The following is a 26,600-nucleotide window of genomic DNA, read 5'->3' on the forward strand; positions in this document are numbered from 1 at the left end:
ATGCAGTCGAGATTTCAGTTCTGTAATGGTCACGCTAGTTTCCCCCTTATTTAATGGTGTCATCATCAGATACTTAATGAGTATTGAACATGGAAGTCATAATGCACTCGTTTGTTCCATTTTCCTTTTGTCTTGCTTTTCTTTCTTTCTTTTTTCTGCCAAAAAACTTAACTAACACCTTCACCTTGTGTGCCATTGAAAGAAAATGTGAGAAGTGAAACGTTTTTTTGTCTTATTTTCTTACATGATAAACTAAATAAATACCTGTGAAGAAAAATCTAATTCCGAGTCTTCATCCTTTTTAGTTTTGGGTCCACTTGGATCCTGTTATAATGCTACTTTCTATAGCTGCAGACATATTTTGGCTGCATTTCAGTTGAGGAAAACCTTCGCTGAAAAATTAAGCCTCAATTCAGTATGAGTGACCTGGGTCTTTCAGAAGTTTGATGTTAGGAGGGTTTGCGAGGCCTGTGGGAATCTTAAGTATTCTGTTTGAGGAGATAAGATTTTAATCTTCCATGAGGAAGCTTTCCATAGCAGCAGCTCAGATTTACAGAACACAGGATTTTAGAGGCTGTGTTTGTCCCACCAGAGAATAAGAAGTCATGCAGGACAGATAGGAGACCAGAGGGGGAATAAAAACAGCACAGGGGAAATTGTATACAGGTACATTAATTTTGTAGTGCAAGGTTGGATCTCCATCCACAAGGGGGAGGCTGGACCACATCAAAGCAGAATGGCTGTGCTCCAGGATCCTCGAAGAGGCTTTTCTTGCACATGTTTTGGTAAGCAACTAAATGAAGTCTATCTCTGTTTATAATTTTTCTGATTGGATTTCAGTCATTAAATGTAATGTTTAAACATGCAATCACGAGAATTGGTGCTATTAATGATTTTTAGTGCAGTTCTTCATGTGCACTTGGAGTCTCCGAGCGCAGCGTAGCTGACGTCAGGAATACCTCACCAGCAGACTGGCGGTGGGCAGGGAGCTGCTGCGGAGGATATGAGGAGCAATCGTGGAAGAGGAGTCAGTCCGACCTTGTCTGGCTCACTGTCCTGTGCCTGGTTGTGCGTAAACGCTACTAAAATAGTTGGCGGTGTTTAAAGACCCTTCAGGCGGGTACAACTTTGGCCCTCATTCATGTTTTTATTTGCAACACATCCATGTCTGGGTGATGTGCACAGGAATAGATCAGCACTACTCCAACCTCTTCCGCATATTGGATTTCAATGCAAAGAGAAGGTCGCCAACGTCCCTCTAAGGATTCGGGAAATGAAGACTGCTTCAGACACGGACTCAGTATGTTTTTACTTTTGAAACGTTTTTCTGCGCAGTTTTGATCAAGGGATTTTCTTCAACTCGCGAAGCATTTGCTCCCTGTGTGGGATTACTCGTTGCATTGCTTGTATTTGAATACTACCTATAGTTTTGGATGAGCCTGTGCTGTGCGTTGTACAGTGCACACATTCGATCATAATGTATTTAATTTAGGACAACCTCTGTCTGTAGAAAGTGCCAAATTAAGCCGGAATGGCGAACGAGTGTAATCGCAACATTGTGGAAAAGTATATCTGCCATAAACTCTCCAAGCGGGGCTATGCGTTTGGCTTTAATGATGTCCGGGATGAAGATGCTGCTAATAATGGGTCAATAGTTGTCCCTCCACCGACTTTGGTCCGTCGGTGCCGTGAAGCCAACGCCGGGCCTGACAGCGAGAGCATCCCCCAGCTCTGCAAACGGCTCCCCCAGTCGGACCCGACCGACGCCATCCACAGAGTCCTACGCGAAGCTGGAGACGAACTTGAAAGACTATACCAGCCGGACTTCACGGAGATGTCACGGCAGCTGTATCTCACCTCCACCACGGCGCAGAGAAGATTCGCCGAGGTGATAGACGAACTGTTCCGGGACGGGGTAAACTGGGGCCGGATTATCGCTTTCTTCGAGTTCGGGGGCACGGTGTGCGTGGAGTGCGCTGCCAAGGAGGAGATGACATCGCAGGTGGACAACATCGCGGAGTGGATGACGGAGTATTTAAACGGTCCTCTTGGCAGCTGGATACAAGATAACGGGGGATGGGTAGGTCTGATTCCGTTGAGCGCTTTGCAGTTGTGTGCCATGGGGGCGCAAAAGTCCGCTTTTACTCTGGTTGACGAGGCTACAATCAATACATTCAACTACTGTATACATGTTTAATTGAGATCAAAACCTACATTCTGATATGACTTAATAAAACATAACATCGACACCACAGCTGTAGTCGATTATTAAAAATATATTTATCTAGATGTGCCCATTACGCACGACAGCGCCAATGTTAGACGACCTCACTTATGGGCCACTCTGATTGGATGTTCTTAGTGGCTGTCAAACTTATTTGACCAATCAGACCACGTGCTCTGTCACACCTCCCGACGCTCTACATAAATCCCGCCCTGTCAACATGAGAGCCAGTGGTAGCCTCGCAGCTGTCAAGGAGTAGAAGGGGTACCCCAGTGTGTTTCAGGGGGGAATTAAAGCTTTTAGAAACTGTATGTAATGCATCACAGTACAAATAACTTTATGATCATTTCAACATTTACCTGTATATAATGCCTAATGCTGCAAAATTGTGATGTGATGTGTTGGGTCATGGTTGTAGGAAGAGGGAGGAGGTCAGATGCATGTCAGCAAACAGAAAACTATTGACTTAATGTGTTAGGCCTCTGGGTATGACTGTGCTCAGCTATCAGGGCCATCTTCTGTACATCTAATGAAGCTTAAACTTCAGGTACTAATAAGAAGAGACATCTACACCCTTACCTGCATACCCACATGTACACATTCACAGATGAAAGTGAAAAAGTTCAATCTAAATAAAAAAAAGTGTTCAATATTATATCCACTTTTGCAAAAAGCCTGCGACGAGCACAGCAGCCTCTTCTGTGCTCCTCAACAGCTATTAAACCAATCTGCCATGAATTAGCCTCAAATCAGCAGAGGTGCTCCTAATGAGAGCATAACATTTGTGCTGCTTGGTTATTTTAGCTGGAAGGTATCAGAATTGGGGGTGCCATCAATGATTCATATTGAACATTTCATCTCAAAGGGAAGGACCATTTAACATTCCCCTTGAGTCTGCCTTGCCCCTGGAGGTGGCAGGTTGTGCCACATATCAAAGGCAGGCAACAGAGGGAGGGCCCTCCAGGAACACAGCGTTAATCTGCAGCCGCTGTGTTTAACATACAGTCCTCTGTGCATCTAGGTTGGAACTCTTTTGTCTGCTTTTCTAGACCCGTGCCTTGAAGCTGGCACAGGCCGGGCTGCCGAGATTCCTGCTCGAGGTCTCTGGAGTCTGTGCCCACTTTACAATAATGTAGGTCATCATAGTCTGTGTTTTCCAGCTGGGCGGAGATGGCTGAATCTCTGCTGCTCTGCCTTCACTGGAGAGACAGCGAGTACAGTCTTTTAATCCAAGGGATTATTCAGGATTATTTGAAAGCGCATGTTTCCACTTTGGGTCATTTTAAAGGATTTCTGCTCTCAGCATCGAGGAAACTATATCCAAATTATTTTGGCTCAAACTAGGCTCTAAATCAATTTGATACAGAATATACTATCATTGGAGCATGTGATTCTATAGCTGGAATGTTTTGAACCTCAGACAGATCGGAGTCTAACAGACACTGATGTTGATTTATATAATAATTTGAATGCCTTTCAGGTGGGGGATTTCCTGAGGTGTGTGTGTGTGTGTGTGTGTGTGTGTGTGTGTGTGTGTGTGTGTGTTTCAGTTACCTGACATTTAATAACTGACACAGCAGACTCAGAGCTTTGTCTGTGCTTTAGATTGGGTTGGTGAAATGTAGGTTCTCCTTTTTCAATTGACTTCTTGTGTTTGAAATATTTTTCAAAAGTCAGTGCGTCATTCAGCGTGTGCCAAAAATATCGTTTTCCCATGTTGTTTGTAGCTAGCTCGAAGCTGTGGATTTTGTTATAATGCCTTTCTTAATATGTATCCACACCCCAGGTGGTCTCAGGGCTGTAGCCAGGACTGTTGTTCCCCCAATGCACTCACACTCAAAGAAATCTCACCATATACACTAAAATACTCTTTTGCTGTTGGGATCTCTCATTGTATCTAGTCTTCTCTGTAACTTTATTTGCATATAGTAAGAGCTAAATGCAGTTTCAAAGCCTTCTCTGTATTGACAGGAATCAAATTCTGCTCTGGAAATAATGAATCCCTTTATCCCTTAGAGTAATACAATTAAACTTTAGTAAACTAAAAGTACTGCAATCAGCTATTAAATACCTACCATGTGTTATCCAGTTGCTAAAACAAATTCCCAGAAAAATGGAGGACATGACCTCAGAGTCCTCAATGGTGCTACGGCCCTGACAATGGCTGCTTGTCATGATCCTGGTTTCCTGTTTTATTTTGTAAAGTTCACTCCCCTTGTGTCATGTCTAGTTGTACTTCCTTTCTGTGTGTTTTCCCTCACTTTGTGATTGTTGATTTGATCCTCCTGTGTCCATTCACCCTGCCCTTGTGTCCTTGCCTTTCTCCCGCAGCTATGTCTCGTTCCCTTCATTAGTTTCTGTCTGTCTCATTGTTCCTTGTCGGTTCGTCATTTATGTTTCCCCCTTGTGACTGGATGTGTTCCTCATGCCTCCTAGTACCTCCTCGTGTTCCCTCGTGCCATCCTGGTTTTTCTTTTCAGTTTACTTTTTACCTTTTGTATTTTTATAGCTTGTTCCCTCGGTTGTTTTTGCTTTGTACCTTTTTTTGTTTTTCGGCTTTGTTTAATTAAAGCTCGCTTTTCGTTAAAACCCTCGTCTGCTGTTCTGCATTTGGGTCCTCCTTTTTATGAATCACAACACTGCTACTGTTGGGATGTAATCTGTAATCAGCTTTTAGTGATGAACCAAATGTGTCTAATTCATCTTCATTCATACTTTGCTTTCCATCCACTTTGGGGTCACAAGTTTCCGAGGATACATTTGGGTCAAAAATATTTTTGTTTATTTCATCCACCATCTGCCAGGTGATGGTGCTTTTGGCTCTGTGAGGGTATAACAAGTGTATTCTTTTTATACAATGTCTTGGATACACACAGCTTTGACGATTAAGACCTCATTAGTCACTGTCCATTGTGTGATTGTATGCAAGAGGTGAGTCTTGTGTTTAACACCACCCATAAAACAAAGGTGGGGGCTAATCAACCTATTACTGACATTTTGACATGTGAGAGTGGTGTGGAAACAGCTTTCTGTCAGCCACCCTCGGTTTCCTGTTTTTGAGACAATTTGATCCCAAAATAGGAGTGCCCACTAAACGTTGTTGAGTCTAGGCATCACCAGCGGTGAGTCAAATCTACCTTTAGTTACACAAAGCTACCTTCCTTTTAGACATCACAAAACAGTTACTGTATTTGCAAAAACCCGGCTGAGGGTGAAATAGCTCCCATTCTGCACTGATTACTTCTAACACTCCAGAATGTAAAACATTGTCCTTGCATTGTCCCCAACACTGTAGCCTATAAATTCATCCTTTGTGGTGGCAGAAATTGCACTCATCAGGGGACGATTGCATTTAGGCTGCAGCCTCACCCACAAAGTGGTGCACCTGTGTTTATTTACAGGTGCTCTCAGTAAATACCAAGTGATTGCACAAATGGCACCTGGCGTCCCACTTCTGAAATGACATGCTTAACCTCAGACATTTGACTGGTGGGTTGAGGGGGCGGCACAGAGAGAAATGTGCCAAAATGTGCTCCAAGAGAAAAACAGCGGTTTCACAACTTTGTGTCTAACAGCTCAAGATGTGTTGTTGAGTAATTCATTTGATTTGGTCCAAACTGATATATCTCAACAACAATTGGATGGATTTCTATTAAATGATGTACAGACATGTATGGTCCCCAGAGGATTAATCCTACTTTATCTTGCATCATGTGTTTACTGCTTAGTAGCGAATGTTAGCATGCTAACACGCTACACTAAGATGGCGAACATGGTAAACATGCCTGCTAAACATCAGTATGTTAGCATTGTCTTTAGTAGCATGCTGACATTAGCATTTAGCCCTGTATAGCTAGCATGGCTGTGGATATCATCTTTTCAAGTAGTAGACAAGACAAAGGAGGATCAACTGAAATTCTTTTTTTTAAGTCTCAAACAGCAGGATCTGGTGTCTGAGGAATGCTGCGATCCAGGTGGCCTATTTCTCTGTGTGTCACAAGTGTTTGTGTCTGTGCGTGTGTGTGTTTTTGTGTGTGTGTCAAGAGAAGACAATGTGAGTTGGCTTGGGTTGGGTCCATCCTGTGGGGGATTCCCTGAGCACAATCTGCTAGTCGACGGGTGGGACCTGCATGTTGCTACGGTGTTGCGGGCATCTGGCTGCGCCCCACTCCTCTCTTGTTGCGGCTGAGTGGATCTTGGGCAGCGAAGAAGTCATTAATCTCCATATAGGTGACATGTCAGCAGCGTAGAGGAGGAATAAAACAAACAAATAAACTCTCACAAAGGAGTCACATGCAGCCACTCACAGGAAAAGCAGAAAAAAATCCAGATGAAATCTCACTTACATCCAATTTGTGTCTCCCAGATGCAACTTCAATCCATTAAACACAAGTCAATACTAACCGTGGCAACGTTCAGGAGCAAGTCATGATTGATCCATCTGTTCTGAGCCAGAAATCTCTTTTCACTCTGCGTGCCGTCACATCCAGTCGATTCCTATTTTTCCATCTGTTCATTTGTAGTTGTTTATCAGTCCGGCCTCTCAAAATTAGCGTGTGTGGGACGAACTCCGCTTTCTTGTTTGTAGCAATCAGTCAGAGCATTTCAAAACAGAAAAACAACAAGATCATTTCACTGCTGGAAAAGCAAAAAATGTCTGTCACTAATTCAGTAAATTATTTTAGTCTTGGAGATTTGGACTCTCAGCTCTGTAGTGGAGACTTTACACCACAAAAGAGCTCAGTGTGGCGAGAAGCAAGCCAAGATTTCCCCCCGTACTGTACCCCTTTCGCTGCGCAGGCCTCGGTCGCTTGCCATCTGCCACTGTGTACACCCATCAGCCCGGCAACTGTAATCGCAGGAACGTATACAGATACTCTCTTTCAGGAACAGGCCTGAAGTGCCTGATATACTCGAAGCACAAAGACCTTTGTTCCACATATTCTGTCCTGTGTGGAATACTTTGGAGAAGAGGTTTAATAAACATTTCTAGTTTAGGTGGTGCTGTTTGAGTGACAATAAAGTCACTACTTTGGTGAATCTGAAATCACTTGAATCTGAATTAGTGGTTAAATGTTAGGTACCTACAATGACATCTCAACTACATTTAAAAAGTGATATATGTGTGTCCATACCTGCATGAATGCCTGTTCTGTGGCCACGGAATGACATTTGTGCCAACATGTGATGTTGCCAGACATTTTTTGTGTATAATATGTTCCCACGACAGTGTTCACAAAATGAAAATGATAAATTTTAGACCTTTTTGCAGCCATTTTCACCAAAAAAAAACTAATATATTTTTCTTACAGCAATGCCTGCTTTGCTTTCTCAGCCTACAGCCTTTCACTACATATAATAAGGTTTTGTTGCAGCTGGATACGGTGCAATGAATAATTCAGATATTTATTCAAAATTTCAACAGCAATTCTTTCTTTTTTTTGACAATAAAATCAAGTCGATCCTTAAACAGTTGACATGCTTGTCAGTCTTAATTATAGAGAAGGCTGGTATCATGAAGGCACACTGTCTCTCTGAAACTAAAATTCCCCCAAACAAAGGATTTGTATGATACTGTTGACTGGAACGTAAGGTCAGACATTGAGTTTGATCTCTTTTCAGCTTGACATGACACTCCTTGCTTTTATGTTATGTTTACACCATCTTTACCATTCCACACATGCCAAGCATTTCATGAACACGACAGAAATGTGCACTTTTGTTGTGAATGGAAATCACTTTAACAACAGGGTTAGCACAGAAATGCAGTTTTTATTGTTTCTGGAATATAAATCTAGTGCTTTGTGAGTGCTGTGCCTATTTCCACGACCTAACCCACCCCCAGAGACACTCCACCCCGTCCGGTGTGCTTATTTATGGACCTTCTCAGGAGAGGCGGAGGAATGTCTGCTGGGGAGCAGCGACTGTGAATAAATAATGGAGACAACCTGGCTGTTTCTTCCCTGAGTGGCCGGTGAAGGGAGTGTGCGATTTTGTTGTTGGACGATCATGTCAGCTGCTTCATTCAGGAACCACTGTAGGCGGTTTGTGTGCTGACGTGTGTGGTTTACTTATGTGTGTTTATTTTGTCTCTTGCAAATTCACTTTATCTGCCTCTGGGGCCATGTGAGCCTGCAGATTGGTGTTTGTGAATTCAGCCATATGATTGTGTTTCCTTTTTATTGTTTTGTTCAAATCCATAATCACCTCAACCTGCTGTTTTCCTGTTTCACGAGGGACACGTGCCTGAGCTGTTTAAAAGCACTACTATTCCAGTCAGAACACACTCTGATGAATTATATATGGAGCATATAAACTCGGACACTAAATGGATGTCCCTCAAGTAGAACCCAAAGGCTGTCTAAGCTCCAGTAGAGCGATTACCTCTTCTTTTTCCATTCTTTTTTCTCATCCTTTCTCCCTCTTTTCTGTCTCTTACCCCACCACCCTAGACAAACTCATTAACACAAACACACTCACATGACCAATCCTTTTCTAAACAACACACTAATGCACTGAAACCTGGCTTTCAGTGTCAGGTAACGGTCCAGATTCCTGAAAAATGCAGGGACATGTGAGAGGCCTCTAAATATAGAAGCGTTACCATCACTGCTCCTGTGTGGTCCTTTAATTGTCATGTTACACATGAATCCTTGCCTTGTTTGCTTCTGTGCAATCATCGCATTCACATCACAAACTCGCCCGCTAATCTGCCTGAAAAAAAGGTTCTAACCATTTCAGATGGCAGATAAAAGAGTTTTCCACCTTTCCTGTCATGGTGGGAGCTGGATAACGAGAAGCCTACTGAGACGCTAGTTGACTTTGCCACTGGGCACACCCTTGCAAGCTGCGCAGCATATCAATATAGGGCAAGGTTAAATGGTTCCTCCTATTGTCTAGCTGATGTAGATATTTTTGGGACAAACCCCCAAAAGGGTTTTTAAAAGAGATTTGATCTTCTCAATTAATTTCTAGAGCAACAATTGCCACTACTGATTGAAATGTTGGGAGTGTCTCCGAAATTACTTCGATGTTCACTACGAAAGAGAATGTTGCATGGATAGTATGACCTGAATAGTTCTTAAAGGGTCAGTTCATCCAAATCACCCAAAAAATATTTTCTTACTTACCCCCACATGGTGGACGATTTTCACTGGGAGTTTCCTGCCAAAGAAATAGTCCCAATAAAAAACATAAACACAGAGGTTTGTGGAATATGCAGTATTTGCAACATTGTTTCTGGGAAGAAACATTGGGGTTTTTTTATGCTGACGATAAATACATTTTCATTCATCTTTATTGTATCAGGGTTGAGGCAGAACACTCAGCAGCAAAGATTGTAAAGCAGTAATTATCATTGTTTTAGTCACTTCGGGGGCAATGAAACTAGCTGTAAATGCAATATTGACATTATATCACCGATTGGCTATTTACATGTTTACAATTGGGAGAAATGTAGTAACATGAACATTCATTTGGTTCCGTTTTGGTCTCCACCAACGCCCGATAGTAATATCTGTCTTTTTAAATGATCGATGCTGCACTATGTTCACCAGCTAGCGGCTAACGTTGACTGCTATGTTGTGCTTTGCAGGTGGATTCCTGAAAACAAGGCAGATGAGAATGAACCACAACAATAAAGTTGGGCTGAAAGAGGCTAAAATGCCTCGTAAAGTGCAGCATCGAGCGGTAATTCTCTGTCAAATTTGAAATCACTGCAGCGACACCTTTCGTATTCCACAGTAGTTTGATCAATCGTTTATATAAAAATATGGACAGTTGCCACTTTAAAACCTTACAGAAAGGGTAAATAGAAACATTTATTTTTTGTTATTTGAGTAAATCTACCCTTTAAGGTTTATATATTTTGTTTACACCCACAAACAGGCAAACACAGAAGCGGATGTACTGGTGCGAATCAATTATTTGCTGTCTACAAAATGGCTGTGTACACACTCACAGGCATATGCACACATGCACGCACACGCACACACACACACACACACACACACACACACACACACACACACACACACACATACTGTGGCACATCAGCATGTACACACAGAAGCGGATGTGGTAGTGTGAATCAATAATGCTGTGTTGTCACAGTGACATGTGAGCCATGGCAGGGAGCAGATGGCCCCGGGGTGCCTAGCTTCCTGTTAGCCGTGCCATTCAGCCTCAACACACACACACACACACACACACACACACACACACACACACACACACACACACACACACACACACACCACTACCATGTCCTCTGGGATTTCCCGGTGCAACTAGCCACAGCACTCGCCATTAACAAACAGCATGCCATTATTGGCTTTACTCTGAAGGAGAGTACATTCCCTCCTAAAAAAATGACAACAGCCAGATAATGGTAAAAAGATTTCACTGCCTCGTCCATGAAGGTCTGGGGTAAACGCCCTCCCCAATGTGATTTTTTTGGAAGAAGATCAAAAAGCCTGATCTGAAATGTGATCTGTTTCAGTGGACACTGAGTGAGGTCAGCCGTCGCTCAGGTATCACTTTGACTATGTGGTATTGATTGAGCAGTTCCAATGGTTTGTGTTGGTATCTCTGAGCAAAGACTCAATTAGCGCACTGAACCTGTGGTGATTACTGTCAGATCATCTATATATTGAAATTCATTCTGCAGGAAAAAGTGTCTCTGTGGAAAGACCTTGGCGGATTGTTTTAACACTTTTGTGCTGACGGCTTTCAGCCGTTGTGTGTGTGTAACCGAGAGCTTTCACTCCTGGTAAAGCGTACACAGCACCAGCCTGTTGGCAGCCACCTTTGATGACGACTGATTAGGTTTGAAGTGCTGAGAAAACGATTCACCCCTGAAGTTTGGAAGATAAAAGCTTTGCCAAGGGAACGTTGCTGCTGCAAGCTGTAGTGTTTCAGGGCAGCGATCAGCGTTCACGAAACTAGCGAAGGAGAGGGCCTTAGCAAACTCTTGATGTCCTCCCAAACCTACAACCAAATTCTGTTAGCATGCTGCAGTGAACAGACATTATGTTGCTGTCACAGATAACCCCTGCTCAGAGAACTACCACTGCATGCTTCTTCTGACAGGGATATCTGCGCCGGCAGGGCTTACCCAGTATTGCCACAGCGTTATATTACATCAATTTCACTGGGTCTACTCTGAAGGTGCTCTGCCTTTAATTGGTTGTTGGGCTGTCATTACAACTTCAAATAGTGACAGATACTTCAAAGAAAACAGGGAGAATTGAAAACAGGAGAACCGACAGTGATTCCTTTTCTTCTTAGGTATTTTGTTTAGCATCTTTGGCATTTCGTTTGACAATACAGCTATGCTTTATGCCTGTGTATGTTATAAGGATGCAGTCATCTTGTGACTTATGTCAGAGCTAATTTTTTATGATGCCTGGATTCAGTTATGTCAGGCGTCATTTTGCTTCATAGAGGAGTTTTAACTGTCACATGTCTAGACGAGCCTCACGTCGGCAAATCTAACCACGAGAAGTTTAATCAACTCTGCAAATTGACCTATAAAGTGCTTCAATTATCTTTCACATTTTGTGGCACTTGGTGATGAAAAAGCTTTATAAAAGAAAGAAGAAAGAGCCCAATAAGAATGTATTTGGTCTTGTTTAATCAACTATACTATATATATATATAGTATAGCCTGCTTTGGGAACTCATTTTCTGATACCGCCCAATCTATCACGACAGGCACTCAGACCCCTTGACCTTCAATCTTTCCAGATTTGAATTATGTGAGTCCACATTCCTGCACTGCAGGGAGGATATTGGGTTAAAAATATTTCTGGATGAAATGACGACTTCACAAGGTGTCTTTGATCAGGAGGTGAAGCTAACAGGGTTGAAGGAGGAGGAGGAGGAAGTGAAGGGCAAGCAAGTAGAGGAGGCTAAAGCTCTAAACAGCCCAGTCCTTCGTACTACCTCATGTGTTGCAGACAGGTCGAGACTGCTCAGGTAATTGCTTTAAAAAAAAAAAAAAGCATGGATGGTTAGGCCACCAGGGTTGAAAGGCCAAAGCAAAATGGAGCTAGTAGAGCAAATGGCTTTGATTTAATTGCAGTTCATGCTGTTAGAAGAGAGTTGGAGAAGTAGGAGTACATTACCTCACTCCAGAGAAATTTATAGAGCAAACTTGGATAAAGTTGCTTGTTAAAGTCATCTGACTCAACAATCATCTGATTCTCAGCTGATCCATCTGCTGACTTGGAAAGGAGAGGAATGTGGTGAAACACCCAAATGGGCTCAAAATACAAATAAAAAAAACCCATTTTTAACAGCCCCAGCTCACTATACAGAATGTATGCATTGTTCCTGTATGATTTAAAGTCTCAGCTCAAGGTACTATATTCTAATATTCACTGCACAGCGGCATCGAGTCTAATCACTGAATACCACTAATGACATTTTCCAAAAGAAAAGAAAAACCTTCCATCTAGTATAACACTGATGTGTGCCTTATTAGCTTTCCGTATATTTTCACACCAGACCTTCAATGTCACAATAGGGAACTTATTATCATTCATCAGGTAGGCTGTGCTTGTTTTCCTTTGGTCTCTGCATACAAGACAGGGAAGGTCACACCGCTCCGAGTGAGCCAACCTGCTCCAGATAGTTCAAACAAACGGCCGTTTTGAAAGCATGCCGCTCAACACAGCTGTCTCCAAGGTATGTGAGACTCACATTAAACTCAGACCAAAGAAAGGATAAAAGACGAGGAATATAAGTACTGTCCACCCCAGCTGCTTGAATAGGATTTAATTGCATTCATCTATCTCTGAAAATGATTAAAATGTTATTTTATTACATAATGCGAGTGTGCGGTGAAGTCGTTCTCCTTGCAGTCCACTTGGTTATCTCAAGGTTCATTCCTTTTCATATCAGGCCTCTCGAGCACACAGTGCAGTTGTTTGTTTCCACACATCAATGCATTCCAGTCATTCCTCTCCCCTTGGATGAAAATCAGCTGGTTGCCTGAGAGAGAGAGAGGTCATTGAACTTTTCCCCAGTATTCCCAGCCTGAAAAGGGAAATGGGGGAGGAAAATGTTTTTTCAGCCAGGAGGGAGTCTGGGTTCATTCTAATTAGCTTTTAACACAACTGACAGTTATACATAACATAAGCTGCGGATATATGCTTAGGTTTCTCAGCCGGAAGTTAAATTGTGCAAGAACAACTATTGCTTTCCCCCCCTCGTGTTTCAAAATGACCTCATGGTCCATGGAGAGAAGTTTTGTCATGCATTGCACAATTTCAGCCTGTGGGAAAGCTGCTTTCCTTCCCAAAGCGAGTTGCGTCGTCCAACATGATACCTTCTTGTTTCATTACCTTATGCAAATATGACAGCAGTGGAAGAAGTATTCCGATATTTTACTGAAGTAAACCAGTACAACACTGTATGAATACACTATTATAAGTAAAGGTTCTGCATTCAAAATCCTACTTTATGGCCCCGGGGAACATTCTTTTCAATCAATGTGATGGGATCCTACAAGAACATACAACTTTGTTTACAGCACGGTAGTTTAGTCCGACGGGTCCCAACCTCTGCAAAGGGTCACAATATAAATCTGAGGGGTCATTAGATGATGAGAGGAAAGAAGATAAAACAAAGTTCTGATACATCAATTTCTTTAGTGGTTTTGTGAAACATTAGATAAATTAAGTCTTTAGGCCTCGGACATTATATAAATGAAACCATCTGAGAAGGTTGGGGGGGAGTGGAGGCATCTGAAATGTAACACGGAGCCCCAACAGCTTTTTTAAGTGGTGAAAACCATTAGTTTAATCCATGAAAATATATTGCATTTTATAAGATTATCATGTGTTTTTTTTAATTTAAGAAAAACTACAGCTGTCAGATAGATGTAGTGGAGTAGAGTACCTTTTAAAACTGTATGTAAATGAATTACTTGAGTAAATGTACATCGTACATTTCCATCACTGGCAGGAGATGTCTTCACTTTAACTTTGTGAAACATTTCCATTGTGGTTCGGCTCCTCTTCTCCTCACTTCAAAGCTGTTCCTCAGGGAGCTGCACCTCAAACAGACGATTGTTTTCTCTGACATTAGCGGACATCTGAGATCCTCGATCTGCTCTGCTCCGCTCACAGCGTGCCCTGTCCCAGACTGTGGCCTCTCTCATTTACATGGGTACACGGAGAACACTACCTGAACCTGAAACCTGGCCCCATGTACTCCAATCACGTAAACCGCTTCAATATCTTGTTGCCAAAACTGACAAGCTTTCATTTAGCGGACCGACCTTACAAGACGTCTCCTGTATGAAAGAGGAGACTGTGTGAGGCACTGGGCCTAGCTTTGATGTTTGAATACTTTCTCCATCGCCGACATGTTTAATTCTCTATTAGACGATATTACACTCCATTTGTTTGGCAATGCTCGCTAAATTACAGAGGCAACTTGGGAGTTCATCAAAGGGAAAACATTCCCGCTTTTTGTGAACATAAAAACGTTCCCATTTGTTCCAGCTAGCTTTTTCTTAGACTTGGAGCTAAGATTTAAGAGTCAGTTAATGGTTCAAAACAAATACAAATCTCTTAGTAACAGTGTCCAACCAACTGTAGCTCTCCGCTGCCGCACCCCCTCCCTTTCTCCACGGTAATAGTATGACTACATGTTTGGCTCGCCTCTACTCTTTCCCTAGTTACCCGCACAGAGTCTGTGATTTAGCCATACTTGGCTCTACCACAGAGAAGCCATAGTCCTAAACCAGACAGTGATGTCATTCCTGCAGCGTCTGGCGCAGGAAGTGACTTAACACTAACTGAACTGTCAAGCTCTTTTACAAAGACTTAGTCACTGGCTGCCTGCAAAGCACCTTTTTGAACATCGGGTTTGTGTCATTCTGTTACATCAGGGGCTCTTTGACGCAAGCTCTAGAAACCACAACAACGAAAAAGCTCAATGCACCATTTCCAGGAAACCAAATGACTTAATTTCTTGGGAAAGTTCAGAACAATCAGCCACCACACGCGCTGCACACCGAGCGCGCTGCAGATGGTGTTCCCACAAATCCCATTCATTACACTATGTACAGTAGTCGTTTCTGGCTCAGATCAGTCTGTCTATTTTCAGCTCCACTGTATTTTGAGACCGTGGTTGTGTGGTCCCAAGGTCTTATGGGGTCAGTGGATTTGACTTTTAAGGCTTGAAGCAGCGTGCCGCTCCTGTCGCAGGAAATGAGCCTCTCCCTTGGGCTCCGTTTGTCACAGGAGAAGCAACAGGCCACCTGGGAATCTGCTGGTTCCCACGGTCTCTATCAGAGGCTTTTATCTGAACCAATCAGGAAGAGCGGTTCGGCAATGGGGGGCTCCCACGCTCCATGTTTTGGCAAAAATAAGACAGACTCTGGTTCCTGTACACAGCGATTGGAAGTTGATTTAAAGCTGATAGAAATGTGAAAGGTTTACCTCGGTTTCTAATCATTAACCCAACCAGCAGTGAATGACGTTGCTTTTATTGTCCGCTAAGTGCTTCTGCGCGTTTTAAATGCCACAGATACAACTTCAATTTACCAAGGGGCTCTTTATACAAGCACTCTTGCATTCTTTGAGTGCGGAATTTGAACAAAACAATCCATGGAGGTTGAGAGTTTCACGCAATTACCTCAGACAACCGCCACCGTTTTTTGACATGCTTACATGGATTTTTTAAAGGCACAAACACGTCACTGGAACAGCCGATGTACTGTGCAAGGTTTCCTTGGAGAAAACACAGAGCTATTAGACATCCAAGTGGCAGACATCCTGTCTTTACTGGAAAGCCACTCAAGCCCGGTTTAATGCACTTCAAAAACACCAGCCTCCTCAAGTGTGGATGATGAATCAGCGGCCCTTTTCCACTCTCTCCTTTGCTCCCGCGCGTCATCAGTGGCCTTTTAAATGGGCCGAGCAGAAGAGATATTAAGCAGAAGCCTGATATTTATAGCAGCACAGAAGTCTTGTGGCTTCGACTATTGTCACTTCCTCCTCCGCTGAGGGGCCGGATGGGCTCAGCGCAGACATCCTCAGACGAGGCACCCATCCCCTTTTAGCTTTATTGTATCTATTTGAGGAAGCCATTGTCAAAAGTTCTGGCAACTGTGAAGGATTTTGGATCAATTGTTCTTTTTGAAAAAGGTTTCAAGGTCAAGATCACAACACTGCCTTGTTTTAAAGAATGGAAGAAACGTATTGTCTGAGCTGCAGATTTATCATGTGAGAAAAGGATTGTCTCTCTCAGCTGTGATGTTTCTTTGCTCTGCATGCAGAAGTCGCTGGTTGTAAATGATGCATTCTGAGCTTCAGTAAAGTGTGCAGAGCTGCAGATAAACCAGGAGTGCAGGAGGAGAACAAGTGACAGGACACGGTCTGCATCCATCTACTCGCCCTCACTTCTCTGAGCCCGCAAGGTCACCCAGTCCTTTATTTCATGTTGGATCAAAGCATTTAAATAAAAAACCAACAAGAATAATGCGCCTGCAAGGATCATATAACTGCTCAGTAAGGGTTAAGTAAATATATCAGAAATCTTCTCCCTCCCCACCTCCTCGATGGGATGAAAACCAAGTTTACCGAGGCGTTATTCGTCTCCAAAGAAACCAAAGTCTCATGTGTAACGTTACAGTCCTCATTTATCTGGCTGGCTTAGACAATGAATAATGGAAACAATAAAAAGCGCAGAGTGTCATGAGGAGTATGGGTGATTTACTGGCGATCACGTTTCATGTTCCAGTAGAGCAGGCTCACTCCCACGGGAGATCGTGCTGTTTTGTAAACACACAAATGCTGCTGCCACTGCTGACGTAATTTGAATATTTATGAGCCTTTAGGGTAGCATGCAACGTCAGAACGGTTTCTCCCTTTACTGTTGAGTCCAAGGAAAGTACATCGCCAAGTCTGAAACCTGAGTCTTCAAATGACACTCAAAAGCAAAATTAAAAAGGTTTCCCCTTTCTTTTGTTTTATATCAGGATTTACCTTTTGCTCTCTTTTTATCAGACAGACTGGTATAACTCTGTAGTTACTATATTATATATAGGTCTTATATCTTTAATAAAGGATGTGGAGCTAGAAAAGTTAAGTTTTCTAAAGCTACTTGTGTTGCTTGATTCTCTGACTATTTTATATCCAAATAATATCCGCTTTGAACTGATCTCATTGCATCAGCTAGAAAATGTCTTTCAGTAAGAATTACTGCTTGGATGGAGTTCATGGTTTAGTTTGAAGAATCTCTACTACAAGGTTTTCAGAGGTGGATAATGTCTCCCAAGCAGTTTTATACCTCTCTGTGTGAATATAAAAATACATCGTTAAATTATCATGGAATATCACTGGAATATGGCTGCATTTAATTATTATTTTATTAATCTCCGATAATTTTTCTTGATTTCTTTTGGTCTATATGCCCATTACAACATCCCAGAGCCCAAGATGACGTCCTAAAATGACTTTCCAACCAACAGACCAAAACCCAAAGATATTCCATTTAAAATTATATTTAAAAAAAACAGGAAAAAGAAGGAAATTTGAAATGCTGGAACTAGAGAATATTTTTGCTTAAAACACGTGTTAAAGTAATAGTACTAGTATGCTTATTTGCTTTCTGCCGAAGCTTAATACATTTCTTGGCTAGCTGTTTCCCCCTGTTTATAGTCTTTGTGCTAAGCTAAGCTAACCGGCTGTTGGTGGGAGCGTCGTATTTAACGGACAGACATGATGAGTGGTATCAACTCTGCCAGAAAATGAATAAACATTTCCCAAAATATCATCCGCTGGTCGATTAATAGACTAATTGTCTGAGTGTATATGTTTGAAAACGAGGATGCTTCTCAGGCATTGTGTAAGTCTGATCCGCTAAACGTTTGTGTAGTGATTGGGCATATTTTCCAGATTTGTACAGCTTTTCACCCAGTTTGTCATCATTACTTGGCTGCGAGGTTGTTGTCTCCAAGTATTGCAGTATTGCCACTGTGTAGTGAAGGGCTCAGTGTCCTCAGCTCCAAGCTGTTTGGCGATGCTGACACAGGGGGATTCACTGGGTAATGAGTATTGCAACAAACTCCCCCGTCATCTCATTTTTTGCGGGGCCAGTCGATGGATGACACTCCAGAGACTTGATCGAACCCGACTTTGCTGTGAGAGGTCGCTGTCCTGTCACCTCTTGTGCCTGGAGAGGGGATGTGTATGCATTCATACATAAAATGATGATATACACACACACACACACACATGAAATAGAGAGATATTAGTGCATATTTGGATCAAAACAGATATATTACAAAGGACATTAATGCCTTCCTTGCATTTCTTTCTATCTCAAATTACCCTCCCTTGGATCCTGAAATGGTAGTTTTGTTTGACTCTAATTAGCTGCGGAGAAGTCTTCAAGAAGCTCATTAGAAAATCAAAGAGGGGGAGCAGCAGTAGCAGCTGCAGCGTACGCAATATTATAAGTATGTTACTATGTGAATGCTTGGGAAATAAACGAAGTTTGCGGAGGAGCTCGGTTCAGAGGTCCATATAGCCACAACAAGCACTTTAATTACAAGTTGAACTTTAACCCACATCCCTTTCTCTCAGTCTCAGTCTGCCCACAATTAACCACAGAAACGTCCCAAAACAGAGATGACGGCCTAATCATTTTTCTATTTTGGCAAAGTGCTGCTTTGGGTTTTTAACCGAGCCAACCAAGCGCACGAGATGACTCATTATTTTCCACACAAGTCAAGTGATCATTCCCAAAAGCAGGGGGATACCCAAAGGAGCTGGCAAATGTTTGGCATTTCCTGTTACCCTTTAGATAGCATAAGGCCATCCGGGAAAGACAACAGTGTACAGTCTCTTTGTGTTCATGAAAAAAGGCACTGAGCAAAAACCCAAAGGTTTAAATCATGTGAAAAACAAATCAGAGGTCGAGGACAGGCTCTCTCCCGCTGGTGGGAAAAGCAAATCATGTGTGAAGCTTCCAGCCAGGGTAACCATGACACTCAGGCAGCCAGTTGCCACCCCATAGCTGAGTATGGGATCCTCTCAAGTCTGACTCCTTTACTCTGTATGCGTCTCTCCGAGGGATTCATTGTGTGCGGTAAAAAACGAAGGGAAAGGAGTGTGTAAACCTGGCAAGGCATTTTCCCATTGGGTTCTTGGCTTCTGTAGGGCAGCTGTGACCTTTATAAAGCCATTGATCCAAAATGAATACTTTGGAGAACTGCTGCCTGGACTTTATTTCCCTGATGCACACCTGCTGTCGGTGGCAGATGGATTGCTTCAGGGCAGTGGGAAGAGTTTTTGAGGATCATAGAGTCTTTTGTTGATGTGATGAGTGCAGATGTTTTGTCCTTTCCTGTCCCTGCAAACTTTCTGTGTCCTCTTTTGCCAGCTGCTTATTATCATTTCATGCAAAGGCTCAGATTTTTCATAATGACAGTCAGTACAGAAAGACAAAGAGAGAGAGAAGAAGGTTTGTACCAAGGTTTGTTTTTCACTCTACTCACATGGCTGTGGCAGCACTGCTCGCTAACGTGTGGGTGATAAAGTTCCAGGAGCATGCCTCAGTCTCATGATATCCACCTGACACCCTCACTCCCTCCCTCCCTCCTCTCATCTGTACCCAGCTCTCCCCTGGGTCAGTCTGGAGTTATTACCGCCCATGTCCTTGTGGGATTCTTTTAAACATCCATCACCGCTCTTATGAACCTCTTACCGTAATTGGCCCGCTTTTGTTTCAGACTTAAATAGAAGATAATCTATGCCGACCATCTGGGACATATTGAGGACACGCATCATGAGTTTGCAATCTTGTTGAGCCTCGCTAGCGGTCAGTCACGTGTACTTGCTGGTTTGTGGTGTAGCCTCAGCAAACTGTTATTTTTCTTGGGTAGGTGAAAAAAACCAAAAGGAGGCAGTGTTTTTGCCAGCTAACCCATTCCCCTCAGCTGGAGGTCTGAATGAAGAGCTTATTCTCTAATTAATACCTGAATCCTGAAGAGGAGGGAGGGAGGGTATCATCACTGAAAGACAGGGCTTGGTCATAGTTCCTTTAGAATAAAGCCATTTGATATTTTGCTCTCCATTTTTAGCTATGCTAGCAGCATGGCTCCTGGGATGACACTTGTCAGTTGGCCCAGCACTTTGGTTCAGATTGAACTATCTCAAAAAGTGATAGACATGACATTTATTTTTTTTACATGTGTTCATGGTCCACAGAGGATAAATCCTAAAGACTCTGGTGATCCCTAGTTTTTTTTCACCAGCAGGACAAGGTTTTCACATATTGTGTAAAATATCTCAACATGCACAAGATGGACAGGCACATATTTTAATGAATCCTAATGGTGAAGACTAACATTTGTGCTTTTGAGTGTAATATCTCAGCAACTACTGGATGCATTGCCATGAAATTTACTTCAGACATTCATGTCCACCTCAGTATGAATTGTAATAACTTTGGTGACCCTGTAAAACGAATGATATCCCCGTCAGCCTCAGCTGTGTTTAGTGCTACTTATGTTCGCATGCTAAACTGAGGCGAGGAACATGGTTGACCTCACACCTGCCTATAATTAGCATGTTAAGGTCATTGTTAGCATGCTGATGTTAGCATTTAGCTCAGAGCACAACTGAGTTCAGTCTCGCAGAGCTGCTAGCTTGGCTGTAGTCTCTCAGTCGTGCTTTTAGCCCTGGATAATTAAAAACGCTCAGCTGCAACAAAGGAAATGCCATGTGGTAAAGATATTGCCGGCTGATTTAAGAGTGCAGTGTGTTTTGACACCAGAGTGCCTTAAGTCGGAAGAAAGTGCTGATCCTCTTCCTCCTCTGTGTCACCGACGGGGCCCCCAGCCTCAGGAATGCGACAGGACGGGAAGGGAGGAAAGGGAAACAGGAAATACTTTTGTCTCCCCACAGCACTCCAGAATGGATGTCTCTTTTTTTTTTTTTTCCTCTGCGAGCTTTTGTTTTATGAAAGGAAAAAGTATATTAAAATGTGACACTTGAGTGAAAAAGAGTATAATGACCCAGTTCTTCTACATCAAGGTCAAAAAAACATGTGTAATTCATTTAGAATTACACAAAACATAATTACTGCAGGTACATTGAGTTAAATCAAGACAGATTAAAATAGAATCACGATAGATCCCCATGGGAACTGACACAGTAATGTTGTAGTGAATTAAACTTAACAATTCACCACTGTTCACAGATAAAAACAGAGGCATCAAAGGGGCTCAAATGTTCAGCCTTACCACACTACTACTAATGTGGTTAGCGTCATAACAAAAGAGTTGATGTTCAATAGGAAACTGTTGATATATCCTCTCGTAACACACTCTATTCTAGTCGGGTTCAAGATAATCTGTGTGTGTGTGTGTGTGTGTGTGTGTGTGTGCGTGTGTGTGTGTGGGAGAGCGAGGAGCTTAGCACCATGACTTCCTGTCCAGCTGTTCCTGCTGTCACTGCTCAGGAGCAGATGTCTGTATTTCCTCGTTAAAGACACACGGCCGTGGTATTTGCTCCATGGACCTTACGTACACTCACACATTCTCAATTTGCAACAGACCTCTTTCAAAACTCCTGTGAGCAGCAGAAATCGGAGCGCCCTCTGAGTAACATTAATATTTATGCGTGAGTGCTGCAAGCGCATGTCCAATAACACTCTATATTTGGTGGAGGCCAAGGGATTTACATTTTAAAGGGTCAGTTCGCCCAAATTCCTTTCCTAAATAAGTTTAGTTTTATTTGACCCACAGCATCACAGCATTTACAAATTACATTAAACCAATTCAGAAGCCAGTTTTACCACATAAGTAGTCCCAAAGTGGTCTTGCTGTTATGTAAGAGTAACCAGAGTACTGTTGTTGGTAATTAATGTTGTTTTTCAATTCTTTTAACATAATTCTTCATTTCCATTGTAAAATCTAAAGGCGGATATCTCAACATCTGGTGAAATCAAAGTGAAACCAAAACTATCTGTATGGCTAGATACTGTACCACCAGTGGAAAGTCAAACAAATATGTTCTTTGGTGAACCAATCCTTAAAATGATAAGGCAATGTTTTTCTATTTTTTTCATATCATCAACCAATCCCATGGAAAGACCAAAACCAAAACTGAATTGATCCTACAACCAAGTAGTGGCTGTGCAGTTAAAGCCTGAAAAACTTATTCCTCTGTGCCATGGCGCTACATTGTTGTCAAAAAACCTCTTAAAAACACATCGATGAGCCACAATGTTGCACTGAATGACATGTTCCTTCAATCCAATGAGCGTGGGCATTTTATTTTATTCAGTCCCACAGGCCGTCCTGCGGCTGTAAATACTGACTTAAGCACCCAATGTGTATTGATCCGCAACTGAAAATAGTCCCCAACAAATACACTATTTACTTTGTAATGTAAATGTTTGTTAAATACTACAAAGCTCAGCTGTTTTTAGCCAATTACTGAGCCTTTTTTTATAAATGAAGTTTTGTATTGTGTTTTTCAAGATGTACACCTTCAGTAGGAACAAATGGGATGCCAGCCGTATCCTTTATGGTGATTTAGGAGACTCCGCCCATCACATAACCAGCTGACACAAGTATGTTAACACATGGGTAAACACACATTCTTTGACAGCCCGATTAACTGTCTGTCTTTCTCTTCCTGTCTCCCTTCCAGGATGCCTTTGTGGAGCTGTATGACAGACAGAGGGACTCCCTCTTCAGTTGCTCCTGGCCCTCCATTAAGACGGTCTTCGGTCTGGCTGCACTCGGGGCAGCTAGCCTCACCATCGGAGCGTACCTTACACAGAAGTGAACAAGCCCTCTTTCTACCAGCTTGACTTTATTCCTCCTCCTCCTCCTTCTCCTCCTTCTCCTCGTGCCTCTTCTTTTTACTTTTTATAGATGCCCCTGACCCCTCAGAGACAACCTTCAGATTCTTCTGAATCTGGCTCTCTTCAAAGCCTTCTCTCAGAAAACTCCCTCTTTATCGCCCCTCCATGTCAAAACAGACACAAATCAAAACAACTGAAGCAACCAGATGCATACAGAGCAAAGGACGTCTTCAAAAAGAGGCAGCTTAGATGTAATCGCACTAAGCTGAGTGCAGCTGAGGAGAAAGGAGGTGGCATCAGTGGCATGCATCTTTTGGTTTTGTTTTGTTCTGCCTGCTTCTGTACTAGTTATAGCATGAATGTTGAGTGTTAGTGTAGACGTTGCATGTGTCAGAGCTCATGCGGGACTTCTATTTGGAGGCCTTGATGAAGATGGGGTTGCAGGGACAATGATGCCCCACACCGCGGAGGAAACGGGCGAAGCCCCGCCCCTGCTTGTTAGGGTGAAGAACCCCGTTTGAACTGTGGACTCCAGTTACCCCCCACCCCCCCTGCAGCCGTCCTTCAAAGGACTTCCTTCACAGAACAGCTGCTCGGAATGTATAATGGAAACAGCTTGCTACAACCAGCGTGGCTTGTGTCTACTGCTTTCACTCCTCAGGCAGCTTCAGTGAACTCTGAACACACTGCACCATTATACTCTCCCTGGCCTTCAATATGTAGAGGAAGGGCCAGTGGAAGACTGAGCTCTGCTGATCTTACTTTGGCAGAGATTGAAAGCTCCTCGATTTTTAGGTTGGTTTTCATTTTTGCAGCACGCCAAACCCCAAAAATGGTGTGGTTTTACCACAGAAAAAGATGCGAATGGGGGGGGGGGGGGAAACATGCCGAAGAAGCCTGTCGTTGCATAAAAATCATATGGTAATGAATATGCTGAGAAAAATGTCGAGCACAGCACAAAAGAGTTAGGTGGAAGTCAATCTGAGCAAGGGAGTAGGCCCCTGCTACATAAACGGACAATATTTGAAATATGCATTCCTCAAGCAGCGCGATGGGAACGAGACCGCTCCTCTAATAAAAATGACTCCCCTTTAAAAGCACCATCACTGTTCACAGATTTGCACCAAGCAACTCTTAAAAATGATCAGTTCTTTTCTATTTTCTACCAGTTTCTACCAGCTTTCTTACTCTGAACTCTGCCCATTTGTGGTCCGATTGTTTGGGCCCACCCAGGTTTTTAGAGCTGACCCTGTCAACACGTGTCCTTCAGCTGCCGAGGGACCGCAGCCACTCGGTACTGCTCGAATCCACTCTGACAAATACTCTTGTTGACGTGGACTGAGAAAACCTCGCCGGGCCACAGATGACTGAGTGGAATACCACGGCAGCAGGGTTTCAGTTTGGGACTCGAGCCAGTGTGTCCCGCGTGCTGGAACCTGAGCTGTCCCTTCTCCCCGGTCTGCAGAACGCATTCAGTCATTGATTTGTTTTATCGATGTTTGTCTTGTGTTACAGTCCGATAGAAAATTTGGAAACACTCACAGGCTCCAAAATATTTTATTGTACACAGTACTTAGCAAGTTGGTTATGGAAAAGTGATTTTTCTTTTTCTTTCCTCTGTCATTAAAAAACTTCAACTTCTTTGTTGCATGGATGAAAGATACTGTCTTCACACAATAAATATGTGTAAAACATATTTATAACAGAAGAGTGTCGAAGATAACAAATCGCAGCAAAGGAGTTGCACTTTTCTATTTATTGAGAGGTACCAGATCACAGATTTTTTAACCGTACTTTGATGAAAAATGTAATGTTTTCACTTTTTTCAATCCTATGGAATCACACTGTAAGTACATTTTTTTCCTGGCTGCTATTATAACGAGAAAGATGTCTTTTTCTTTTTTTAAGTGAATTTCGGTGTCGTATTAATATTGGCTTAAGGCTGCTATACTGTCGATTTAACTTTTACTTACAGCTTAAACTGCCACAGATTTACAGTATAGATCTAGAGAGCTGGAAACCAAAGTTAACTTGTATTAGTCTTTAATTTAAAAAAACAGAAAAGTAGCTTAAGGAGAACACACGTCGCTTCACTTCACTGAGTCTGTTCAGTGAGGTTTTATGACCTCTCTGTGGAGGGTTTGTCTAGTGTTACTGTACTATATCAGCTTAACTTTTGTCAGCTTTGTGCTCCGATGATAACTCAGTGCTTATCTGTAAAATGTTGACCTGCCAGACTTAAACCTTGTCTCAGTTGTCACTACAAACCATCCCATTCTCATTACAGCAGCTCACAAAGTGTGATATTCCCAGTGATGTGTGTGTGTAAGAGAGAACCGGAAGATGATTTATGAGCAGGAGTAGTAACAGTTCAACAGCAATATACTGTAATTTTTTATATTCTCTGTGCATTTATGAATGTAGGCGCCATGGTTGCTGTACTGTTTTATGTCTATAATCACAAACCTGTAGCACTTAAAAAAAAAAAGAAAAGTGAACTGTGTTTCTGTTGTTTACTGCTATATCCACGATAAGCTAGCGGGATCATATTGTTCCTAATAAACCAGATTTCTCAAGCAGCTGCAGTCTAAGTTCATGTTGCGTCTGCTTTTCTTCTGATTCTCCGCCTCGTTTCTGAGCATGTCAGCAAGACCATGAGAGATGTTTCAGATGGAGAGCTGTGTATCAACAGTGCTCTTTTGATTATCCGTTAACCGTATTTGTAAGCTTGGTTGTGTCAACGTGCCAGTCTCCTTGTGAAGGACTGTGTAGGCGCAGCAGCCGCACCCCATCAGACATCAAAGCTGTCCCCAAACACTGCACTTGTCAGCCTGCCTCTTCTGCTCCATGCGCTGCTAAACACGAGTGCAAAAACCCAAAATGCCCTGCGGCCAGGTTTTTTTTTTCTTCTTTTTTTTTACACCCCCTGCCTCTGTTCTGATCACACTTGTCTTCAAAGGCTACGGCACTCTTGCTGCTCAGTGGAATTTCTTAAAAGCATGATGCAGTAAAACTAATGTTGAAAGAGTTGGGTGTGTGGGTGCGAGAAAATGAGGGGAGAGGAATGAAAGAAAGTGATGGTGGAGGTGGTGTGTGTGTGTGTGTGTGGATTTATCCCTGAGGAGACCAACAGCGTAGGGAAGTTCATTTGGGCTGGAGCCCCTCGCAATCCCTCTTCTCTCTCCCGCTCGCCATGCATATAAAATGCATGACACGCTCTGAAGAGGAATTTTAAATCAAGCCCTAGACTTTCAAAAGAGAGTCCAGTGTGGGAGAGGATGGTGAATGTGTGTGTGTGTGTGTAAAGAAAGAGATGGGCAGTGAGAAGAGGAGTGGGGGGGGGAGGATAGTGAAGCCCTCCTGCCTCTTCTGCTTTAGGGCTACAAGGTGTAGAGGAGGCTTCCCCAGCTCTGGATATCACAGGGGAGATTGGGAGATCAAAGCAGATTGTCTGGGGTAAGTCTGGTCCTGTTTTACCGCTCATTTGGAAGTCCATCAGATCCACTCACGGTACCTTTGCCTCATTTAGAGGCAACCT

General features: G+C 42.8%; 1 protein-coding gene across 1 annotated transcript; it reads left to right on the forward strand.

The window, feature by feature from the left end:
* Nucleotides 1-958: 958 nt before the first annotated feature.
* bcl2b (BCL2 apoptosis regulator b) lies at nucleotides 959-25,658 on the forward strand. The gene is made up of 2 exons (XM_029452778.1): nucleotides 959-2,080; nucleotides 22,906-25,658. The coding sequence occupies exons 1-2, from the start codon at nucleotides 1,532-1,534 to the stop codon at nucleotides 23,041-23,043; spliced, it is 687 nt and encodes a 228-aa protein (XP_029308638.1). The 5' UTR covers nucleotides 959-1,531; the 3' UTR covers nucleotides 23,044-25,658.
* The last annotated feature ends 942 nt before the right edge of the window (nucleotides 25,659-26,600 follow it).

The sequence above is a fragment of the Cottoperca gobio genome, chromosome 17 (genome assembly GCF_900634415.1).
Source record: "Cottoperca gobio chromosome 17, fCotGob3.1, whole genome shotgun sequence".
Classification (NCBI taxonomy): domain Eukaryota; kingdom Metazoa; phylum Chordata; class Actinopteri; order Perciformes; family Bovichtidae; genus Cottoperca; species Cottoperca gobio.